We start from the raw sequence: 23389 nt of genomic DNA, 5'->3' as shown, positions 1-23389 counted from the left end.
CCTCTCAAAGTTGTATTTCACCATTAAAAAGTCACAGAATTGCAGAGGCTGGAAGGGATCTCCAGAGATCATGGAGTCCAAGCCCAGGTTGCACAGGTAGGCATCCAGATTGATTATCTCCAGAGAAGGATAATCCACAACATCCTTGAGCAGCTCCATCATCCTTACTGTGAAGGAAGTCCTGAAAGGTTCACTCAGTTGAAGCTTTATGTACTATAACCAGTATATCCACCTCCTGTTTCCAGTGCACAGTTTTAGTATAGCCACAACGCAACAAATTCACCTATAAGTCTAGCAATCATCAAGAGCAGCACCAAGTGACAAATCTGTAGAAATGTCATGTAAAAATTAAAAAAAAAAAAAAAAAAAAAAAAAAAAAAAAAACCATCCAAGAACAATGAAAAAAAAAACCTTACTTTTTGGCATATATTTTATAGGCAACAGGAAAGTAATATTGCAACCATATGGCCTCAACTAAGTAGACAACCTAAATAGACATCAAACTGTTGGCTGTTTGCCCACAAGTAGATTTTATGATTTTTTAACTTACAATGATTGACACACAAGAGCAATCAATGATAACATAAATAAACAAATAAGTTGCATGAAAATAGCCCACCTATCAATAAAATAAAAACTATTTCTTCTAAGCTATTACAGCCACTGAAGTTTTATTTTGGTTAGGCTCCAGTTTCTTTTCTTTATTTATTTTTAAGAAACTAGATGCATTTGCAATTCAGGGCTTTACATGAATTTAGTTAATTATATGCTGTTCATCCTAATGACCACATGAGGTGAGGTGAAAACCACAGAAGCAGCTGAAACAGGTTTGTGAATAGCACCCTATCATCCATGTAAATTGCAAATTAAAGACCAGCATATGTGCTCAAAATAGAAATTAGGAATGGAGTGAATTTAACAACAGAGAATTGAGAACAGCAGTGATAAAGTTGAGGAAATGTGGTCAGTTACTGCTTCCAAATGACATGATCATGCAGTACATGAAATAATAGATTGTGGTTAATTTCAGTGGGAGAAGGGGAGGAAGAAATAAGACAGTGACAGTCCTTTGTTTTTCGCCATTTTCAATTATATTAGATGCAAGGCCAATTGCTATAGCTCCCTGCATGTGAATTATTATTCTTCCTGCACCTAAACCAGTGTACCTATTACTTATGTCTCAGGGAAAGTCATCTAACATTTTACAAATGTCTGCAATATGTATTTGCTCCATTCTGCAGCTTGTCATACTCCAGTGAGAATAAAAATGTTATGCAGCAGAACAGTAGTTTGTCAGAGGTAGGCCAAAGAAAGAAAAAATATGTTTCCCATTTCCTGAATAACCTCAGTCCCTGGATGCTGACCCTTTCCCATTGGGACAGTGTGCTGGCCTCTATTACACAGCTGCTATTCTGTTCCATCTAGTGATTTTTTTTATAGTGCTACAATAGAACAGTAAAAGGAAAGCTATTCTGTGAGAGCAGGGGAACAGATGTAGAAAGGGCAAAGCCACCAGCACAGTGCATGCACACACAGGCACCAAGAAGGTGGAAGGTAGAGAAGAGAAAAAGTAGCCTGGTCAAGTAAAGAATAAATAAGGGAAAGCACCCGGAAAGGAAAGAGCAGAAACGCACATGGAAGGTCTTTTCTCCAGATTTTGTTCAGCCCCTCAACAAGAGCTCAGGGCTCAGACCCTGACTAGCACTTCCAGGCATTGCACGGAGCCCTCACTCAATCTTCTCTTCAAAGCGGTGCTCAAGCTCTACCAAAAGACATCACTGGAGACTCAAGAAATGGTCTTTCTTGTGAGGAACACACGTCTGTGAAACATCTGCTCAAACAGGACATTATACAGGAAAAAGAAACTCAGACACTGACATCTAAGGAGCAGCAGCAAGTGATCTAAATGAAGAATTACAGAAGACCAGAGGGAAAAAAAGAACAAAAAGGAAAAAAATACAAATATCAACTAAATATAAAGTGTTTTTCTACCCCTGATTTGAAATTACTAAAGTGGTTACACTGCTGAGTATTTTTAAAGTATCCATAAAACTAATGAACAAAAGCCATTTCCATCTTTAAACCCCAGACACACTCTGAACTGCCAGTAGTTTTTGCAAAGCTGAAAAAAATATTCAGGGTTTCCATACAATGAGCAGGCCAATATAAACAGGGCCCAATCTCCAGCTTTATGAAAAGACATGAGGCCCACAGAGGATAAACAGAGATTTCACCTTTCATGATGGTACCAGGTCATTGGGATGTACTACAACGCTACACAGTAAACACATTTCAAACGAAACTACAAAAAAATCTCAAATTGTCAATTAACAAATGGAAACTTCTACTACACAGTCACCCAAGCACACCCAGGTTTAAGGGACTCAGACTTTTCTTGCACTACTTTGTCCTCCTCTATTCCAAAACTACTCCAATCTATATCTAACAAATTATTAAAATGTGCACAAGTACACATTTTGATTTCTTGAGCTTCACAGACATGGATGTCAGGAAAAAGTTGGGTACAACTATCTGCAAAATAATTTGTCTCTTACAGTTTGTCCTTGATTAGCATTTTCAGACAAATATGAGTCCACTTAGTAATGGTCTGACAGTCGTGTCTTTGCCCCCTTTTCTATCATCTGCACTTTGGGGTCCATCAACACTAAGAAAATGACTAACTGGTGACAATGGTCATTGGCAACAGCTTTTTTGATCCCCCATTTAAATAGTGTTGAAAACTGTTTCCCAGCTCACATAGAAAGACAAACACATTTATGGTCCATTACAGATTGATGCAGTCACCCTTTCCAGTAATGCGCTTGAAAATTGATTGGTCCCAATTATATCAGGAGCAAACACATCATTTTCAGCACCAGAAGTGGTCCAGAGGGACCTGTTGACAATCACTGTCTGCAGAAAGTTAGTCAGGGAAAGGTGATTTTTCTAATGCAGATGCTGAATAGAGAACCAGAGAAGCTTGAATTTAGTATAATCTATATCAAAACAAACACCAACATCTTGGTATGTTGAGGATGTTATTTAAGCACATTTGAAATCTGCTGATTTGGTCTTATTAGAAAGTATGTAAATGTATGGTTTATGACAGCACAATATCTTGAACATGGAAAAAATGCACTCCTAAGATACTATGGACTACTTAAATATTCAAATTTAGATGATTAATGGAAAAGTAAAAGTACTGATACCAAAATCATTTGGACTGGAAAGACCATACAGATATATATATATAAATATCAAACCTTTGCTCAACTGTCAAGCATCACTGTTTGGTATCAAAACTAAGAGGACAGATACAAACACTCTAACTTCAGATCTGCAAACTGTCTTTAAATGTTCATAGATGAGTCTACTGCAATTCTGCTGTTTGTAAAAAGAGATCAGCACTTACTTCTTTCATACAATGCAACGGCATGAGGAAAATTTGTGGAATTTTAACCACACAGAACATGAAAACAGCTAGAAACTCAACATTGTTTTGAAATTCATAATACTCAGTGATGGACCAGGTAAATAGAAAAAAAAGGGAATCTGTATCTTCATCAAATGCTGTGTGCAAAACCAAGTGCTTTCTTTCCTTCAGAAACCTAATTGTCACATTATTTCAGTGTTTAATTTCTTCCTTTCTTCCATCCATTTGATTCTCATTTAAGGTAATTCAGTTATGTGACCAGACCACCACTTTTTTACAGACCACAGTCTAGTTTTGGTTTCAAGTTTGGAAACTTCCAGATGAGACAAATGACATCAGCCTAGGACAGACTTAAGAGAGGCCCTAATTTACATTTCTCCAAATGCTTTTGCACACCAAAGTCACATCATTAATATTCACTTCAAAAAACAGAAACATAATTTATAGAGAAAAGTACTCCAATGTGGATAAACATGCTTTTGTAAAGTATTGTATATGTAAGCATTGTGTAGTATCTAAATTATTTTTCAATTCCCTATTATTAAAAAACTCACTTTTGTTAAAAGCAATTTTCTTCAGTGGAAGAATGAAGAGAAAAATCTTTTTTTTATACATGATCACATTGTTCAGGAGATTTTATAGTATTTCCCTATTATTCAGCTTCAACCCACACTCATACAATATTTTAACGATATTCAAAGTGGTGTGAAGGCCTAGAGCACATGACAGCTTCCAAATGTCAGCACAAATGTATTGTAAGTTGAACACAGTCTTAATTTTTAAAGGAAATTGCACATTTCACAGAGTTGAGTATAAATGTCAGCCTTGTTTTAAGCCTAAGTAAATAGTCTTAAACACATCCTAATCCTATTAGATGCAAACCCTGCATGTAAAGGTTGAATTGAGTTGGCAGACCATTGTAGGTAAACATGCATTCTGCTCCCATAGGTATACTGTACAGAGTGGTGGATAAAAAGCTTTGTCCTTCTATTCCCCCAGTAGTTTCCTTCTTTTTACACTGCACTTTCAAAGCTGTGATTCTACAAATAGTCTACGTTCTGAAAGAGAAATGCTCCACATCTGGGACACTTGCTATTCTTTACTCTGACTTAAAGATAAAAAGACACATGGCTCTGAATTAAAACTTTTACTTGCAAAGCAAGGAATCCACAACCTACATTAAGCATGGTGCTCAAATAATGACCCAATGGAGTTGTGTAAGGCTGATGAACAATAACTGAACTTACAAAACTTGCTCTTTTATGTGTGATACAGATATAGCTCCATTGCACTATAGCTCCCCATGAGCAACCAGAAATCTCTGACAGATGAAATTAACTGGTTAGATTTGGAGGTTTTGTTTGATTTTTTTTATTATTTTTTTTTAAGTTTGTTCAGGCACAAAATACCTTCTGCAGTATTTTTTCATTATTTTTAATATGCTGTTGGAAGTTCTCATTTATCAAAACATGCTTCCCTCCTGTGTTTGCCTCCATTTCCTTTTTTGCTTGCTTTAAGGATGAAAGAAGATGTAACAACTGAATTTCATTTACTGCCACATCTGTACCCTGCCCTCCTTAACTCTGTTAGCAGGTGATGTACAGCTGTAGAAGGGGAGTAGGTTTTGTGCTAGCATACTAATCCTCAGACCATGATGAATTTGACTCCAAAATTCATCTCATATTCCTCTTAGTCTCACCACCTACTCTGAGAATGATTTCCATCTCTCTTCCCAATACGATTTCCTTCCCTAGTAATCTGCAATCATTCCTAGTTAGGTAAAAAAAAAAAGTGAACTGATGAAGAGAGTTCACATTCTCAGCTTGTATCCTCTTTGAGTCTGACATCCTGATGCTTCCAACAGCAGAGATGGTCAGAGCTTGACAGGAAGAGGGAATTCTGTAATCTAGGCAGGTTGCAAATCTCTTCTGGGAGTTCCAGCTCAAGTATTTCCCAGCAGAAAAAAAAAGTTACTCTGCAAACATAATGCTTCCCTGAAGTTTTCCAGCAGCCTTTTAATCAGCGACCAGCTGTCAAGACTCTGTACACACAAACATATATCTAACACTGACATTTAACTTTCAGTCTGTATAACCTGAGTGTTTGTTACACTGTCAGTATGGAAGACAGGGTAAACTTAAGATAATTCAAAATGAACACCTTTATTTTCTATATTGTTAGCAGCAAAGAAACATCCCATTTATCTGTGAAACAAGAGAGTTGTAAAATCATCTAATTACCTGATCTGACTTTGTTATCTAAACAGAACAGTACTAGAACACAAATTAAAAGGTAAATAGGTATAAGCTGTTTATAAGGGCTTTGTGCTCCCTTTGAAATGGTTTCACTGTTCTAGACAATTTTCTCTTAAACTTTACTTTTTTCTTAAATAATCTTTTACAAAAACTAAGACTAACATACATTTTCTTCAAAGTTGTCTTTGTGTAAGTAGAGCACAGCATAAGGGATTGTGAGATCAAACCTGAATTGAAGCTAATAAAAAACACAAATAGTATTATTAGGCTCTTATATTGTAAAAAACAAAAGCACTTCAAGAAATAAACAAGCAGCAGTAAAAAAAATTAATTAATTAATTAAAAAAACAAACACTAAATAGCCAAATAATTTATTTTAAATTATTTAACTAAGTAAATGATAACAAACACTTCAGCCAGTGGCATAAACTAGTATGAAGTATCAAACTCCACTCTATGGTTCTGATTTTGTGACATCAGTCAGAAATTATTCTTTGGAACTCACTGGGGTATGTATTCATGAGACAGGAAGAAAATAATTCACGTTCATAAAAATGTGCAATAGCAGGGCAAAAATTACCCCCCCTTTCCTCCTCTTAACTGAATCATCCAAAAGTTGATAGTGTAAGACACTGCAGCTACATCACTGTTCATGCAAACTGTTTTAAAGTACAAGTATAGATTAATTTTAAAAATTCTGTAGTCTTTCTGTAATTTTACTTCGAATCCATAGCTCTTAACAGCAATAAAAATGACTATTAAGAAATGGTAATAAACACATTCCAGTGCTCTTTATCACAAATCACATAAAATCACTCATAACTTACCTTATACACACATCATGTCCCAAAATACTTCAGAGTGTATAATGAAAAAAAATTCCAATTAATGAAATATGAAAACATTCCATGCCCATTTCCTATCAGTTAGTAGGTATCCAAAACAAGTGAAACTAATTTCACTTGATGAGTTCAACTGGTGAGGTGGGGGAGTACTTACATCACTCTGGTATTTACTGACTTCCATGGCATGCTTAATATCCGGAGGTTCCTTCATATGTGCATAATTTGAAGTTCCTTTCTCAGCATCATGTTTTTGTTTATACAGAACCTGAAAAGAGCAACATCATACTTTAGTGAGCACATGTAATATTATGAGCTGAGATAAATCTAGCATTGTAGTGTGTCCCTACTCAGGAATAAATGTAATTAATTATTAAGCTCCTTAATGGAACCATAACCCTTAAACGATAGCAGCTTCTGCCCAAAAGAGAGACAGATGAGACACAGTCAGCAGGGAGATTTCTCTGAGTCTATTATTGCAGGTTTGAGTATACAGGATGAAGAAAAATAAATATGCACATACAAAAACAGAAAATTAACCTTAAAAAGATGAGAAGGCAGCCCAGGGAAAAATAAAAGTGAAAAGAAAGCCTTTTTTGTTGCTTTTTTATCCTCAAAATATACTTGAATCTATCTGCTAAATAAGTATAAACTCAGCATTTCTTTTTCTGTATTTATTTGTGCATACCTTGTAACTGAAAAGATTTACATGAAATACTTATAGCCCAAGCATGAATTTCATGCACTGTTAGGAAATTACTAGCATAATATACATTTGGACTAGCCCCAGGTTAACAAAAAAAATAATATTTATATTCTATTGTCATCACGAAAAAGAAAAATGGAATTGGATTGTGAGTTTAAAAACAAATTTATTTTTACAGTTGAAACAGCTCAATGTTGGGTGTCCATCCAGCTTTCACTGTAGTGTACTCCACTTACATATGTACACACTCACGTACTGAAACTGCCTGAAAAGCTGATCTTGCACTTACCCTTGTCGTAAGCTTTCAGGCTTACATTAAGAAAATTCACCAGGTTTTGATGCCTGAAGAAGCAGCAAGGAGCAAGTAAATTCATTTTCTAATAGGTCTCAGGAGCAAGCATTAAAATAATCCCCAAGAAAACAGCAATTACTAAATAAGATAGAAAGCTGATCAGGAGGAGAAGGATTTGAAACTAAAACCCTACTATATGAACAAAAGCATCAAATTAGGAAACATAAAATATACCATCTCTATATAGCATAAATCCAACATGATCGTGTCTCTGGGGAAACACACACAACTTAAACTGATACAGAAAAAAAAGTTTATAAGCTCCCTGTAAGGATTACATTTTGCATCTGGCAAAGCAAATGATCTTCAATAAGATAGAAATATTGCAAATATATCATTATCAGTGGCAAAAGAGTAATTACTACACAAACACGCCACAAAAATGCTTCTTCTACTTCCCTTGTTTCACACTGTCTCTTTTAAGATATTTCCCATTCTAAGAAGCTGACCCAAATGTTATTTTTTTCCAAAAGCCCATAATTTATAGATATTGTATTAAACTGTTACTTAGCCACTTTAACATCAACAATTTAATGTTGGCATATGAGCGATGTAGTCAAGATGTTAAAAATCAAAAGCAATCAACTCCCAGCATGAGAAAATTAACAGAAACTACAATCAAGTGTCCACTGACTTGGGATAGTAATACTTTCTTTAGCTTATAGTAGGAATACCTGAGCTGCTATATTATAGTCCCATTCTTTTTAATCTTTTCACATTAATCTTACTGGCCTATGCAACCTTGAAAGAATCGCAGTTACATAGCTGCCTAGTTGAGCCTTGGACAGGTAAACAGAATATTCCCAGGTTTGTAAATCAGTTCAACACAAACATTTAAAAACGTTTATAAGGATTATTTCATCAGTATTCTTACAACTATTGTTTTATACATTACTATTTATTTCATGCTGAATTTCCAAACTTTAGTAAAATGAAATTTTACTTATTTAATATACAAAAACTGCTGCGAATTTATGATGTTTGCCTACAGTGACAGAGGTGGATATTGGTGGTATGGCAGTAGAAGCTGCACATTCCCACCAATACCCCATCACATTTTGTTCCGTGAGACAGATGGCAGCAGACAAAGCAGTCCGACAAAGTGGCATCCAACATGTGAGCACATATGAAGCGAAGGTGTGTAGCTGAAATATTACATTGAGAAAAATTGCACCCATTGACATTCATCAACAGCTGCTGAGTGGTTCTGTGCTTGCAGCAGCCTGTTTGCCAGAGGGCTGTTTGCAGCAGCCTGTTTACAGGAGGCGGCCAGTGCCATTTTCCTTCTCCCTGTGGGATATACTTAGTCTCCCCTTGGTGACCTGTAAACACAAAATCCTGGCTAGAAGGATGCAACAGAAATCTTCTCTTCCACATCCTGACACAGCTGAAATCTGAAATCCTTATATTAGCTACTTAGGTACCACAGTGATAGTGACAAATAATCTATCTTTCTCTATCAAATAACGTTTTTGTTCTCTTTATATCTGTTGTAGTTTCCATGGAAATAAATAGGAGGCATTCCTTTCTTTGCAACTTATATAAATATGAAATAGTATCTCCAGAGAGATCAAATGTAATAGGTCACTCGCATATCTGCTCTGTGGTGGTACCATTTAGTATTTCCAGGAATATAATGCGTGTGAGTATGACTTCAGGTTGAACTGATCTGTAACTACTCTTTTCTGTATTATTATTCTTCTCTTACGTGTGTGCCAGTGTGCGAATATGAAGGTGAATTAAGGAATCTTTGTGGTCTTTTCACTTAACTCTGACCCACTTTCTGTTTTGGGATATTATTATATTTCTTATTTTTTATACTTCTCTTTAAAAGTCACTAAGTTGAGCTCTGAATTTGAGTTCCATAACAAAGATTTTTGTAGAAGGAAATGTATAATACAGAAAAGTCCATTTTAATCTGTAGATAAATAATGTGACTACCCAATCTATGTCTGTAAAACAAAACTCAAGAAGTCCAGGAGACTGATACTTGCTATCAGTCTACAAAAAAAACTTGAAAACGAGATTTTATGAAATTAAAAAATAAATACTTTCATTAAACAGTCTGACAACATGTAATATGTCTATAAATGATGCAGTAAACTACAGAAATAGTTTTATCATACTTAAAACTGTACATCTGAACATAAGAGAAGGAACCTGCCCACAAGCAAGAAAAACTCAAAATCTCTGTAGAAGTTAAAAATATTAAGATTCACTTAGTTCATCATCTTTGAAGACAAACAGAAAATGCTGCTGAGCATTGACATGTAGTTACTATGTGAAATATTGGTCAAAGGAGAAAATTAAACTGCCTTCAGTTTGTGTCAGATTACTCATTTTAGATAAGAAGAAAAACAGTGCAATCTTTTCTTATGACAGAAATGATGAAAGTAGTGATGAAACACATACTTTTATTTTTCAACACTGCCTCCCCTCCAAGCAATTTTAAATGTCTTTATCACTGTTTGTGACACCTTATTTAAAAAAAAATGTTCTGTGTAAGGAAGAACTCAGAACTGGTGTTCAGACAGGAAAAATACTTGGCACAAAGCTAGCAGAGATCTGAAATTTTCCTCAGAAATATTTTCCAAAGGAAGACTGCAATCTTTCCAGAAAATGACCATTTCCTCTGAGGAAAATCATGTTGAGGTCTCCATCCCCAGACTCTTCTTATCAACTTTTTCTTTTTGTAGAGAGCGGGGAAATTGTGAAAGCTCTGCAGGCTAGCAAGGACAGTGAACTCATGCAGTGAGGAGAGTGGCTTCTTCTCTCTGTGGCTTATTCTGGGGGCAGCTATGAAAAGTGAGAGAGACAAATTTGGTTGCTCATCCCCATTAAATCTATTTAGAAGTTTACAGTTCAATTTTCTCCATAGTATGAAAGAACAAAATTGAAAAAGGCACTCAAGCATGTGAGGCAATGAAACCTCACTATCATGAAATGCTTTTTCCCATATGTGTCCAAAAATTTGTAAGGATTTCCTTCTCTACGTGTATTTATTCCTATCTTCAGGCCAGCTCTACATAAAGCACAAAAGAGCAGACATTGCCTTTACACAAAAGCCAGTAAAAATTCTCTTATTTTAGTCTTTTGTGTATATCTTGAAAAGGGAACTGAGCATTAATCAATGTAGCAAACATGCGAGCAAACTCCAAAGAAGGAAAAACAGAGTTGCTGAGTGAGCTGCTGTGAACACTCTACAGCTGCAGCCCCATAGAATGAATTCGCAGCTCTGCTGAGATCAGTGGCAAGCACCCTATCAGTCACAGAATGCAAAGGGATAAGTGGTATTACAGCAGTATTTTTTTTCTGGAGATGACAGTAAAGGGCAGTTTCAGATGAGCAATAACCTCATGTCATGAAAAAAAGGAAAATTTTCCTGGTTGCCTGAATTCCTAAGGCATCAGTGAGATCCGAAATGGTGTATAAAATACATAAATTGGGCTAGATCTAAGTAGGCTAAAAATGGTGCTGCTGGGCATGGCAGTATAGCAGCACCATGTCAGGACCTAACATCAGATCCCAAGACCATTTGCCAGTCTCAGGGCTGTGCTCAAGTCCTGGCACATTGCTTGGCAGATGAGCATGGCCCTGTCAAGAATGTGGTGTCACAGTGCAAGAGAGCATCTCTAAGGTTTGGTTACTGTGTGCTCAAGGAGCACTAAGAAAAGCCAAAGGTGTCAATTTGTTCTAACAGGAATGGGAAAAAGGACACATACTCATATTCTTCTCATCTCAAGAAATCAGCACCTATTTAAAATCAATTCATTACAACTGAGAAGCAGACCATGGTTCTGTGCTTGTGGCAGCCTTTGTTTGCCAGAGGGCTGGCATGGAGGCTGCCAGTGCCATTTTCCTTCTCCCTGTGGGGTACATATAGTCTCCCCTTGGTGACCTGTAAATACACAATCCTGTCTAGAAGGATGCAGCAGAAATCTTCTCTGCCACATCCTGACACAGCTGAAATCTGAAATCCTTATATTAGCTACTTAGGTATCACAGTGATAGGCACAATATGGATTAGATTTGAATACTGTAGAGAAGATTTTCCACTAGAAAATCCCCTAGGATGTCTCTCAAAGTAGCATTAAATTCAGGTCCATTGCAACAGTAACCACAAGTTCAAAAAATGTGTCAGCATATCTCGAAGCTTTATGGTAGTTAAGATTTATAAAGCATCTATTCCTATGAGAATGGTACGAATTTTACAGGAAAAAAAATCTGCTTTAATATAACAGCATATATGCATATTTGTTTCTCTATGACTGCTGGATGATTGAAGAAAAGCTTCAAAATCATCAAATAAAAATGTCAGACTTTTCAAGTTTTTTTGACAAATCAAATGTTTTCATTTTTAGTCTCAGTTATTTATATTTTCTGCCATATCACTGATGTTAATTAACCTCATTTACGTAAATTAATTGAAAATATACACATTTGGAGTGAATCCATTAGTATATCCCATAGCAAGCTAGTTAAATAATGTTTTAAGAATCAAGCTGTTTAAAAATGTTATAAAGTTTTAATTTCATTCTACTGTTCACTCACATTACAATGATATGTGACACTAATCTTATTGCAGCTGCTGTGCTGATTTAACTTCAAACATATTCTATTTCAAACTATGAAAAAAAATACATTTCATTAATGAATTTGCTTATTATTATCTTGATTAACACGTTGTTTTAAATCAAGTCATTTCTCTACAAGCTGTCCCAAGATTTCAGTGCTTTTTTTTCATCACAGATATTTTCCACTGCTTTGAAAAAAATTCACTGTATTAGAATGGATGAATATTGGGAATCTATCAATAGCAGGAGTTTAGGACTGTATTCACAGGCTTGCTTTATTAAACAATACATAGTACTTTTCAGAGAGGAGAAAGAAAGAAGAAAAATGTTGAGATTCTTGGATAAAGAACCACGACTGTGTATCAGTCGTAGTTATGATGAGTAACAGCAAAAATTTACAACTTCACTCATGTTACACATATTCAATACTTATAATTCCACTGGGATCAATGGAAGCTAAGTGTTACCTGCCTGAAATAAGGGGATTACATATGTAAGCCCCTGGAGCCAACTGAACCAGGATTACTACTTTACTAATTGCTTGCATGTTTTACACAATGTTCAATCTACTTGATTTTATAATTTTAATTCTATGAAATTTGTTGTCAGTAGTATGTAAATGATTAGTGACATTGAAAATATTTTTACTTTTCCAAATGAGTGCCTTCATATGTCATTAAATGCTTTTTTTTTTTTTTTTTTTTTTTTGCTTTGATTCTACTTCAAACATTTTAAAAAGCTAACAGAACACTTGAGTGGAAATGGTTTTTATCTAAGATTTGCATATTCTATAAACACAATAAAATGTTACTGAATTCAGTAATCCCCTATGGCATCCATGGGTTGCTAATGGATTTTGCCTGCTTTTAATCTTTTTAATGTTTATATTTAATAAACTTTGCAAGCCAGATTGTCTACATTTTAGAATTGGGCAGTTGTTGAAGTTAAGTAGTTATGATAACAAACTCTGGATGATAATCTCACCCCGAGAGATAATAATAAAAAATAATAATCAAGCAGGCAATCAAGTATCCACACAATAATATTGTTCAAAGTAATCATATTCTGCCCTACAATTATTGTACAAATCTTTTTTGTGATTTTAAAGTCGCACCTTGCTCTGCAGCTGAGTTAATTCTTTTGCAAATACACTGTCAATTGTAGCTGGCATCTGCTGATAAAGAGAGTTGGAAAGGTCTTTCTTAGCAGCTCCTTTGTACTTTACCTACAGGGAAAGAAAAAGGTGATGCAACATGAAAAAGTCACTGGATACAGTAATCATACTACATATTTTTCCTATTTAATAAAATGGCACTAAGAACATTAGAACTGGAAAAATCTACTGCAGTCTCATAAATTGTCAAGAAAATACACATTTTTTAAATATTAACTTTAAAATGGTTTAGGTGGATCTGTCTAATTCTCAAAGTAATGCAAAGAACTTGTTAATTAAATTCTAGAACTGAAGAGAGAAGTACAAAATAAAGCAAGCCAGTCATTTTTTCTACATCGTATTAAATCATTTCCAAAAACCCAACTTGTATTTTCTCATTATGTTTTCCAAAATCTTGCACAATGGTAGCAGTGAGACATCAATAGAACAATATTTTACCAATTAATGTGAAGTAGCAATTACATGCAATTGGAAAAGACAGGATCACTGAAGTCTGTCATCTTTTTTACTTCTCATGTTGCAGACTCATTTTTCAACTCCTTTCTATTTACTCTGTGCTTTCTCCAGTGTTCAGAACTTACAATTCCTCATAAAAAGGATAAAAAATGCAGAGGATACTCCAAAAGTAATGCCTCCTATTTATTTTCATAGAAACTACATCAGAAACAAGGAGTGCAATAACACTACTGGATTCTCAGCTACAAAACTCTATTTTTCAATGTAGTCACAACCCTTAGCGATGTGTTTTCACCAGCCATGAAGAAGAGTCTGTACACATCAGTGAATAACAATTAGTGCATTTTTTTTCTGCACGAAGGAATTCAGTTCCACACCTTTGCTTCATACGCACTTCCATGTCAGAAGGCATTTTGTCAGACAACTCTTCTGCTGCCATCTGTCACATGGCAACAACATGGAACATAATGTTGGTGGGAAAGTTCCACCTCTACTGTCATAGCACCAACATCCAGCTCTGACGTCATGGGCCAACGTAATAAAGTAGGAGGCATCACTTTCAGAGCAGTCTTCATAGTTCAAAATCAATGAGACTTTTGCTTCAGATCTAAGTTTTCCAAATTTATGAAAACCATTTCACTTATTGCTGAGAAAGTATCCATATAAATGAAAGACATATTAAACGAGTCTATCAAATGTTATTAGCTTCCTGTGCAATATACAGCTTTTTTTTTTTTATAGTTCCCTTTACATAATATATAGATAAATAATTTGCTAAACATTTGTGGGTGTCCCTCAAAACAGGCGTTGTTTCACTGCTGTTAAGAATTTAAAGAAGTGCTCAAGTTTTGTAAAGACAGGTGATGGGACACTAGAGGTCAGTAATTTACTAGATAAACCATCCATCATATTATTGGGTTTAATGTATCTCACTGCACTAAGACAACAATGGGATAATATGAAACACAACCTGCTTTAAATTTTGAAAAAATATGGATATAAAAAGCTGAGAGCAAACTGTGGTCTATCATTTTGGAAGCTGCCATTTTTTTGCCATTACACATGGATTTGCTCACTTGCAAGTGAATTGATAGGTGACCTGTGGATGGCCTTCACCTGATCCTTGTTCCAATTCCCTTATTGAAGAGTGGGTGTAATAACACAGCAACAGGTCTCTCTCTCTCTTCTTTGACAGGCTGTTTGTGCACAAGTGTAGTTAGCAAAGCTCGTCAATGCAGAATAACTAACAAGAAATCCTTTTGCTATTCCTCAGTTGACCAAAAAATAGCACAGAATGTCTCAGAGTTGTTAATAAAACATATTTTAGAATCCTGGAATTAAAGGGTTATGTAAATACATGTGGGTATACATTATACTCTAATTATAGTGTTTGAAATCACATCAACTTTAAGCGGAATTATTGTTTAAAATAAGCCATCTATCCCCTGCTCATAAATATAATCTTTAATTCACAATGTTTTTACCAAGAATAAGAAGCAAAGAGAATTCTTTTTGTTCTTACCTCAGAAATAAAATCACCAACACTTTTCACATGTTTTAGCTGAGGAGTGTCAGGTACAAATATGCACTTGCCCTTAGATTTTTCAAATTCTTCTTTGTAGTGTACCTATAAAAAGAAAAAAGAGAAGATCAGTTGTTCATAAAAACTGAAAAATATACAATGGCTAGCTGTATTTCATTTACTTATAATAATAAAGTGCTCAATGGCTAGCAAACTTCTTAAGGCCATGCAGGGAAATATCCAGTTCTCATACAGAATCAGGAATGTAAAAGTCATAGAGCTCTTTAATATTAAAGATAATAAATACATTATTTTTCTCTACATATACAGCACAATTTTTCCACTGCCCACAGATGTTCTGCTCATCTAAAGAAAAGAGAGATGAATTGAGACTTTTCTCTTTGACCTCACAGATAAAATTGTTAGACTGGCTTCCAACACAGATCTTGCAAGCCCAGAATCTGGATAGCATAATCAAACACCTCTTTATAAATCCAAGAGTTAAAGGAAAAAATTCACCAGTCCATTGCTAAAACACTGCCTACAAAGCACCCCTATGGTTGTGACATGCAGGTAATATCTGAGTCTCTTAAAAAGCCAAGAAAATTTTATACCATCCCATCTCCTAAGTTGTGTACATATACAACTAAAAGCATTTTGGGTGCAAAACACTACAGTGTATTTTGCAAAAAAGCAAGAGCTTATTTTTTTAAAAAACGACTCCTTTTTTCCTACCAGACAATAGGTACAGCTGCAATATGCAGTTATCTGAAACATCAATCTGTTGATGAAGTCATGTCAGAGATGGTTTTAACTAGTGAGACTGAAGAATGCAACATCTATAGACATAGTGAATGTACAGGGAATCTTTACTATATACAAACTATGAAGAAATACTGTGAATACAGCAAGATTGATTAAACACATTCTATGGGCAGACAATTTCTTTGTGTAGTCCTTACTTTTAAAGGTACTCCCAATAAGTAGCCTTAAATGATTTTACTGAGGTGTCTTTATTTTCATATAGTATAGTTTAATTCCGGGCAAGTTGAATTATTTAGGATTAAGCTTTCCTAGTTACTATCTGCTACCATTTCTCTAACCTCATTTTCACATTCTGCACAACAGCACCATGCTTTTATGCACTCCCAGCTTGCTGACAAGCAGCAGACAAAGCAACATGACCATTACCAAAATATGTGGTATTAATTTCCTTCTTCTGTGCATTCTTAGTGGGTATCACAAGTTCCTACAAAGTGACTTGGAAAATTATTCATGAGGAATAATGGTAGTTTACACAGAATCAGCTCTTGAACTTTTTGATTAAGTTTTTTGTCCTCCATAAAATGAATGCCAAGTTCCCTTCAGACTGTTTGACCACATAATCACCACACAGGAAATAATTTTGGTTACAGTGAGCTCATCCATATTTGGACTACTAATGAATTTACATCTCTTTACTGAATCACATAATCCCCCTTTATGAACTACAGTGTATTCTAAGTAAAAAAATGTTCAGGAAATAAAGGGTGTAAAATTACTGTATATCATCATTTCACTCAGGGCCACATTGATCCAATAGTTCATGTAACCTCTGTACGTGTCACTGTGCTTCTAGGTAATTAACCACAGAGTGATGCACAAAAACTGCAGTGTCATGATATAGATGAGCAGGTGCCTATACAGCCAATCTGTGTGCATGCATGCACACGCTTTTAAGGCTGTGCATGACGTGAGGTGTGAAGGTTCACATGAATGGCTTAAAAAGCACCCTTGAAGAACTACAGCTATTCACAGCAATATGGTTGAGGAAGACTATAGGATTATCTATAGAGCTGTCTACTGGTTAGGTTTGATGGAATTCCCAGTAGGATGCCTGTAAAATTGGGGCTCTGGCAGAGGACATGGAGAGCCGTGCTGCTCACAACTTAGATAAATCACACACAGATAACTGAGAGCTAAGTGTAATTGCATCCATTTTAATTAGAGTAATAATTACATTCAAAAATCAAGCATAAAAGCCTCCTAAGGTATCTTTTAATTGGGGGGAAGGGGACTAGAAGATATAATCAAAGCCATTCTGCCATAGAAATCCTTACAAAATAATCAGAAGAAATAAAGGAATAATGTCACTCCGTTATTACTTATATTTATTATGGTAATCCACACAGGTTCAAATGAGTTATTTAAAAGGACATACAACAAAATCTGTGTGTCCAGTTTTAATTCAGCACACTTCATTCTGTTACAGAAGTGTTTACATCACTTAGAATTAGGCAAAGGAAGACAAAATGAGACAAGTATAACACAGTCATGATGTGTACTTAAAATGTATATTTATTTTAAGTGAACTAAGTGGGACACTGAAGCAGTTGGCTATGACAGAACATAATCAATTGCTGGAAGAAATATGCAGAGAATTCATTATTTTCTGAAAAGTTTACCAGATTATCTATAGATAATCAAACAGCTAAAATATTGAATAGGAAATTTTGCCTTTAAGTGACTTACCAAACACTCTGTCTAGGTTGAGTAGGTCTGGTAAACTTTAGAAAAAGAACAGATAATAGGAAAAAATTGCAAATGATGGCCTACAGCCACCACTGCCCTTTTGATATACTTTCGAAGGCCAATATCTCACCAGAGCCTCTAAAGTTTTTAAAAGCTCTCTCCCGAGTCCTTTCTCCTCCCCAACGCATCATAAAACTACTCTGACCAGAAGCACAGCTATCCAGTAACACTGGATTAAAATTCCTAGATAATCACCAAAAGGATAAGCTTCAAACTGACTTGTTTATTTTGCTCAGTGAATGCTATTTGGCTAAAATCAAACTTTATCAAAGATCATCCAATCTTCCTGGCTCACCAGGAGAATTCATCTTGTCCATAGCTTGCTCCAAGAAGAAAAATTCAAGTGGTATCAGCCTAATCTAAGATTAACCCAAGCAGTTAACTTTCTTTTGCATTCAGGGGTACACATTTGTCTCATTCAAATATGAAAAACTGTTCTTCATACTTTGACCCACTTATGATATGAATGGCAATGTTGACCAATGTGCCATGATCCACGGTAGAACTGTCATCTCTCAAGGATCTCATTAGGCTTGGAAGAGTTACAAAAAGGCCTGAACTTTCTCATATAGCTCTTAGTCTGGATTGAAAGAGAACTTTTTTTCCACTGTCATTTCCCTATCCAATTCTTCATTTCTTAGTTTATAATCTTTCATAGCAGTGTAAGAACTGTGTCAGATCACAGATCTATCTAAATCCACTTTCTGTGGCCACAGAAAACTAGCAAAATGGTGAGGACAAGCATACAATATTATTGCCCCATAGCATTCTACTAGTCAAAAGAAATTTGGACCTCAAAGTACTCCTGAGCTATAGGCTCTGACTAGTAATGGTGAGCCCAGAAAAATAACTCTGGCTGAATTAGGTTGTCCCAAGCCTACTGATACCTGAGGAAGAGCACTACTACTACACTTGGCTCTATGTCTCTTTAGCTCTTCCTTTATGTATCCTGAGGCAAAGCTGGCTCCCATACAAGGATACATAGATAGTGATACTATTTTTGCTCTAGGTTACAAAAGGCACTGATACTACACAGGACTAAAATACAGCAGAATCTTCAGAAGACACAGTATCTGCTTCTACCAAAAAGCATTCACAGTATTACACTGCATATTCAGACCAAAGAAGAGATGACAGGATACTAAAATATAAATAATACAAGCAAATGGATAGGCTCAGTTCTAATACAGAAGAGAGAAGGCCTGGAATGGAAGGTAATTCATTTAGATCAAATATACATGACAGTTTTGAAAGCATCAATGAAATAAAATTGTATAATAGAGGAAGATTAAATGAAATGGCTTTAGGGAGAAACAATTCAGGGGTACCAGAGTCACAGAACAAATATCTGCCAACCTCAAATGAAGATGGGGATTTCCTGAAGAACAGGAGCACACAAACACTTCCCAGCTTCCCCCTGCTTACAGTTCAAGCCTGACAGTTGCACATACACTCAGGAATGCCATCACGACCATTTTTTAAAATCATATTGCCAAACTAAAGTCAGCCTGAAAAGAATGCAGGGTGAGTGTAATGCAATCACAGTATCTCAAGTCACAAGTGCTCCTGTTAGTGTGCTCTCATGGAGGAGCTGTGCTGGCAGGCTACCAGACTGTCAAGGACAACCGCCCTGTCCCGTGGTCCAGAAGGACAAGAGCTGCTGTCACAAAGTCATTGTGGGGCAAAATTGCAACCCCCCCCAAAAAAAAAAAAACACTGTGCAGCTAAAATGAACAGATATTCACCAACAATACATTCACACAAACAGCAGTATGATCAAAGATTCATGCCAAAAAAAAAAAAAAAAAAAATGAAGAATATATTAAAAGTTTCGAACATTATTGTATCAAAATGTAAATTCCTTGCAACTGATTGGGCTCCTCTGTGAAGTATGCAAGGTAAAGAACCTACTACAGAACATTACTGGTCACAAGAAATTCCAGTTCATTCCCTAAGCATACACACATTCCATCCAAGCCAATTAGAACATGCCTACTGACTTCAGCGTAGGCTGAATAAAGCCCCCAAAACGAGTGTCATTTTTTAAACAAAGAACATCATCTTTGAAATTAAATTTGTTCTGGACCATTACTTATTACTACAGTCTTGAAAGCATTAATGACACGTTGCCATTATGTTTCACATCTCTCAATGAAAATCGAAAGCATTTGCAGGCTAAATGCAAGACAAGCTTTCAGCAAAAGACCACATCTCTACACTGTTACAGGTTACAGGAACCTGGCTTAACTTAATTACTCACTTTAGCTCCCAACACCCTGAAGAAATTTAGAGAAAATACAATTAACTGCTAAATGTAGTGTGTAAAAATCACCACCAACATTACCACTAATGGGTACACAGCACAGTAGTGATTTCTTTCAATGAAAACAAATATTTCTTCAACATTTTTCAGGGAGTTTTTGCCTTGAAGAACAGCAACCATGTTTAGAAAAACAAACTGCACAGAAGCAAGACATATTTTGGGACTGGTATTTCATCTCCATTTTTATTTGGCCTTCCCATGTTTTATTATGTCAGATGCTGTTCATTTTCACAGAAAATTTGTAGACAGACATCAGTAAAAATAGTAATAATCTTTACCACTTCCTAAAACAGCTTGAGATTACAAAGAAGCCATCATGGTGGCTTCTTTTAAGGATCTTTCTAATTTTCAGCAATCTTCTTGTGAAAAATTAAAGTACTACTAGATGGTCCATGTACAGAGAAAGCTTTTTATTTGTCAAGTCACACTTTTGAGCCAGCACTGTAAAACCTACATCCCCAAGGTACTGTTTTTCCTATTTTTTCTGATACATACCTTCTCATCATTTAAAACATAGATTCTGTACGCCCTATTCTCAAAACATCATTAACCTTGAACAATAACATCCTGAACCTTGTATTAATGCAACATGTGCTCTGGTAATGTTATAACACATCATGAAACAGTCCCCGATTTCAGTTTCATTAGGAGAACAGTTGTGAAAGAAAGTCTCTCTCCACTGACATTTTCTCAACTGCCACCATCCTCAACATGCTGTATAGAACAATAATTCCAATTGCAGTTCATATGAAGGGGAAAGCTACTTTTCAGACTCACTTTACCCTATCATTTCATTGGGTTTTTCTCATAACTGCAAGTCAATAGTAATATGCTACACAGATTTGAGCTTCTATCACCAAAGACTAATAGACAATAACCAAAGTTCATCTGTTTGATTTTTATCTTCTCTCTTTACAACTATGTAAGTACAGCACCCAATTCTATTTTAACCAACCAAACTTCATAGGATTGAGCAGCAATCGGCAAAAATACTGCATTTTACTGGTGAGATCAGCCAAAGTGTTCTCAGGGGAGCCATCCTCTGCATGAGACCCAACTTTTGAAACTTCTTCCTAGGCCTATGCTTCATATAGCTTAAGTGCTCCAAAAACTCATCCTTCCACAATTAATAATAATTCAAGGTATCAGAGCATGCTGTGCTTTTCTATTTTTTGTGCTTTTTTTTTGCGTCTTGGATGGGCACATGCTGCATGGCACATTTCTGAGTAAATATGGACTGTAAATGTATATATGTGGTAAAAATAAAACCACTGAAAAGAGAAATGCAAATATAAGGATGCAAACTATCACTGTCACTTACATCACTTATTATTTCATTGCATTTTCGGGCCAGCTCCATGTTTCTGTCCTCAATAACAGGCTTGAGGAAGACCTATAAAAGAAAGGTAATCATTCCAGTTTTCTTGTCCTAAAAGAGTAACAAGTAAAGAAAAAAATATATATTTCTAAAAGCTATTGGGTTTAACTCACCCTTTCTTCTTCTCCATTCTCATTTTCATCCTCTGTGAATTCCTGAGTGACAGATACTCGCATTTTAATACTTTGAGAAAACAACAATGAAAACTCTAAAAAGGATCAGAATTGCAGGAAACAGCTCAGACTCTACAGCATGCCTGGAATCAATGCTTCATTTGTGTCCTCCACTGCACTTAACTTTACCAAGGCTCCTTCCTTATTTAGGCAGCACTTGACAGTCTTTATCTGAACAATTCAGTGTGAGTGAACTGAAAGGCATTGCAGATGGCCTTGCTAGCTATCAGTTGCAGCAGAGCTAATGCTTTCTTACAGATAAAATATAATTAAATGACCTATCCCTGTCAACTATTTATAAAATGACTATGAACACACGTAATTAAAATACCGCAATTCTATTAATTCATAACATAAGCAATTTAGCAAAATTAACAGGCTTAAAAGGGAAACACTGATTCTCTGGGAAAACTGTGCAGTTCTAATATTCAAGGCATGCAGACTCCAAAGCTAGTCATCACAAAATTTTATTTTGTTGGTCCAATGAAAAAAATACACTATTCTCATTTTCCAGTAGATGTGGCAGCTAGTATATTTACCAGGAAATAGTCTTCTTCCATCAAGCATAAACAATTTCTTAAACTTTTTTCATATTACTAATTAATATGTGGAGAAAACATGAAAACTCTGAAAAGGTTCAGAGTTTCAGGAAATGGTTCAGAGTCTACAGCATGCCTGAAATCAGTGAAGTTAGCTGAAGTTTAAATCTGTGCACAAACAGATACAAACACATCCGCATACTTACAAACATACATGGCTATGTATTCACACAACCGTGCAAGTTCATTCACCATTAAAATTTTCATGATCTCAAAACCAACCTTTCCCAATATGAAGTCCAGCTAACACGAAACTGAAATACATTCTTATTCCAATGGACATGGTGTCACAGTGTTGGCATCTGTAAAACACGTAAGTACATATTACAGGACCAGTCAGAGTAATCACAATTTTATTATTTTCTTTCTAAACTGTAGCATGTATACTTCTCATTTTATACAGGTCATGATTTTGAACTTCATCTAGCAGAGGGATTCACCACTACAGGGTTTTGCAATTAGGCAAAGATATAAGCAGTGTGTGCTCTTGGAAAACCTCTTCAAAGAATACTGAGTACTTGAGCCCGAACACAATGGCCCCTAGGATCTTATTTAAAAACACACATTCCTGGGGGGTGAGGCAGAATATGTTAAGAAAAAAGGCACAAACTGCTTTCATGCTTTCAGTCTTTTATAATCAAGATGTAATATTCATTATGGATTAATATTACAGAAAGCTTCAAGATTTTTCATCCTGTTATTTCAAATATAAGCTCATAAAATCCACATTTCAATTGGCATTGCTGATGCTCAGGTTGAAACCTGAAGGCCTGGTTTGTGTAGGTGAGGATCACCCATAATTTAATATGACAGCTTTTGGAGCCCAGGACATTTCACTGTTGTGGAGAAGAGCAGTATAGTCTTACAAGTCGGATATGCACAATAACAGGCCATTTCTGAAAACTATCACAGCAGAAGATATATTCCTAAGCAACAAACATGTGCATGACTTCAAGCACCACATGTTAAGACCTACAAAAACTCAGCAATGTAGCACCAAAGCTTCTGTGATACTGTTTTAAATACAGTAT

The 23389-nt window shown here is 35.6% G+C and overlaps 1 protein-coding gene and 1 long non-coding RNA gene across 8 annotated transcripts in view; both read right to left on the bottom strand.

Moving 5' to 3' along the window:
- Positions 1 to 23389, bottom strand: part of NEBL (nebulette) — a 238228-nt gene that overhangs the window by 64990 nt on the left and 149849 nt on the right. For 3 of the 6 annotated variants that reach the window (XR_008208966.1, XM_052692785.1, XM_052692786.1), the window contains exons 1-5: positions 21700 to 21875; positions 21530 to 21601; positions 15315 to 15419; positions 13277 to 13387; positions 6688 to 6798 (exon numbers count right to left, since the gene is read on the bottom strand). The exons of 2 other annotated variants lie outside the window; for them this stretch is intronic. Coding sequence is in view for 3 of the 4 variants with exons in the window: in XM_052692785.1 (XP_052548745.1) it covers positions 6688 to 6798; positions 13277 to 13387; positions 15315 to 15419; positions 21530 to 21601; positions 21700 to 21762 (462 nt within the window). In the remaining variant the exon portion in view is untranslated. Of the gene's footprint in view, positions 1 to 6687; positions 6799 to 13276; positions 13388 to 15314; positions 15420 to 21529; positions 21602 to 21699; positions 21876 to 23389 lie in introns of those variants that run through there. One more of the 6 variants, XM_052692783.1, reaches the window with a different exon arrangement.
- Positions 22580 to 23389, bottom strand: part of LOC128085433 (uncharacterized) — a 40789-nt gene continuing 39979 nt past the window's right edge. For both annotated transcript variants that reach the window (XR_008208969.1, XR_008208970.1), the window contains exon 5: positions 22580 to 22660. This is a non-coding gene — a long non-coding RNA (uncharacterized LOC128085433). The remainder of the gene's footprint in view (positions 22661 to 23389) is intronic.

This window comes from Tympanuchus pallidicinctus, unplaced genomic scaffold (genome assembly GCF_026119805.1).
Source record: "Tympanuchus pallidicinctus isolate F22 unplaced genomic scaffold, pur_lepc_1.0 scaffold3, whole genome shotgun sequence".
NCBI lineage: Eukaryota > Metazoa > Chordata > Aves > Galliformes > Phasianidae > Tympanuchus > Tympanuchus pallidicinctus.
This window is presented reverse-complemented; position numbering and strand designations above follow the sequence as displayed.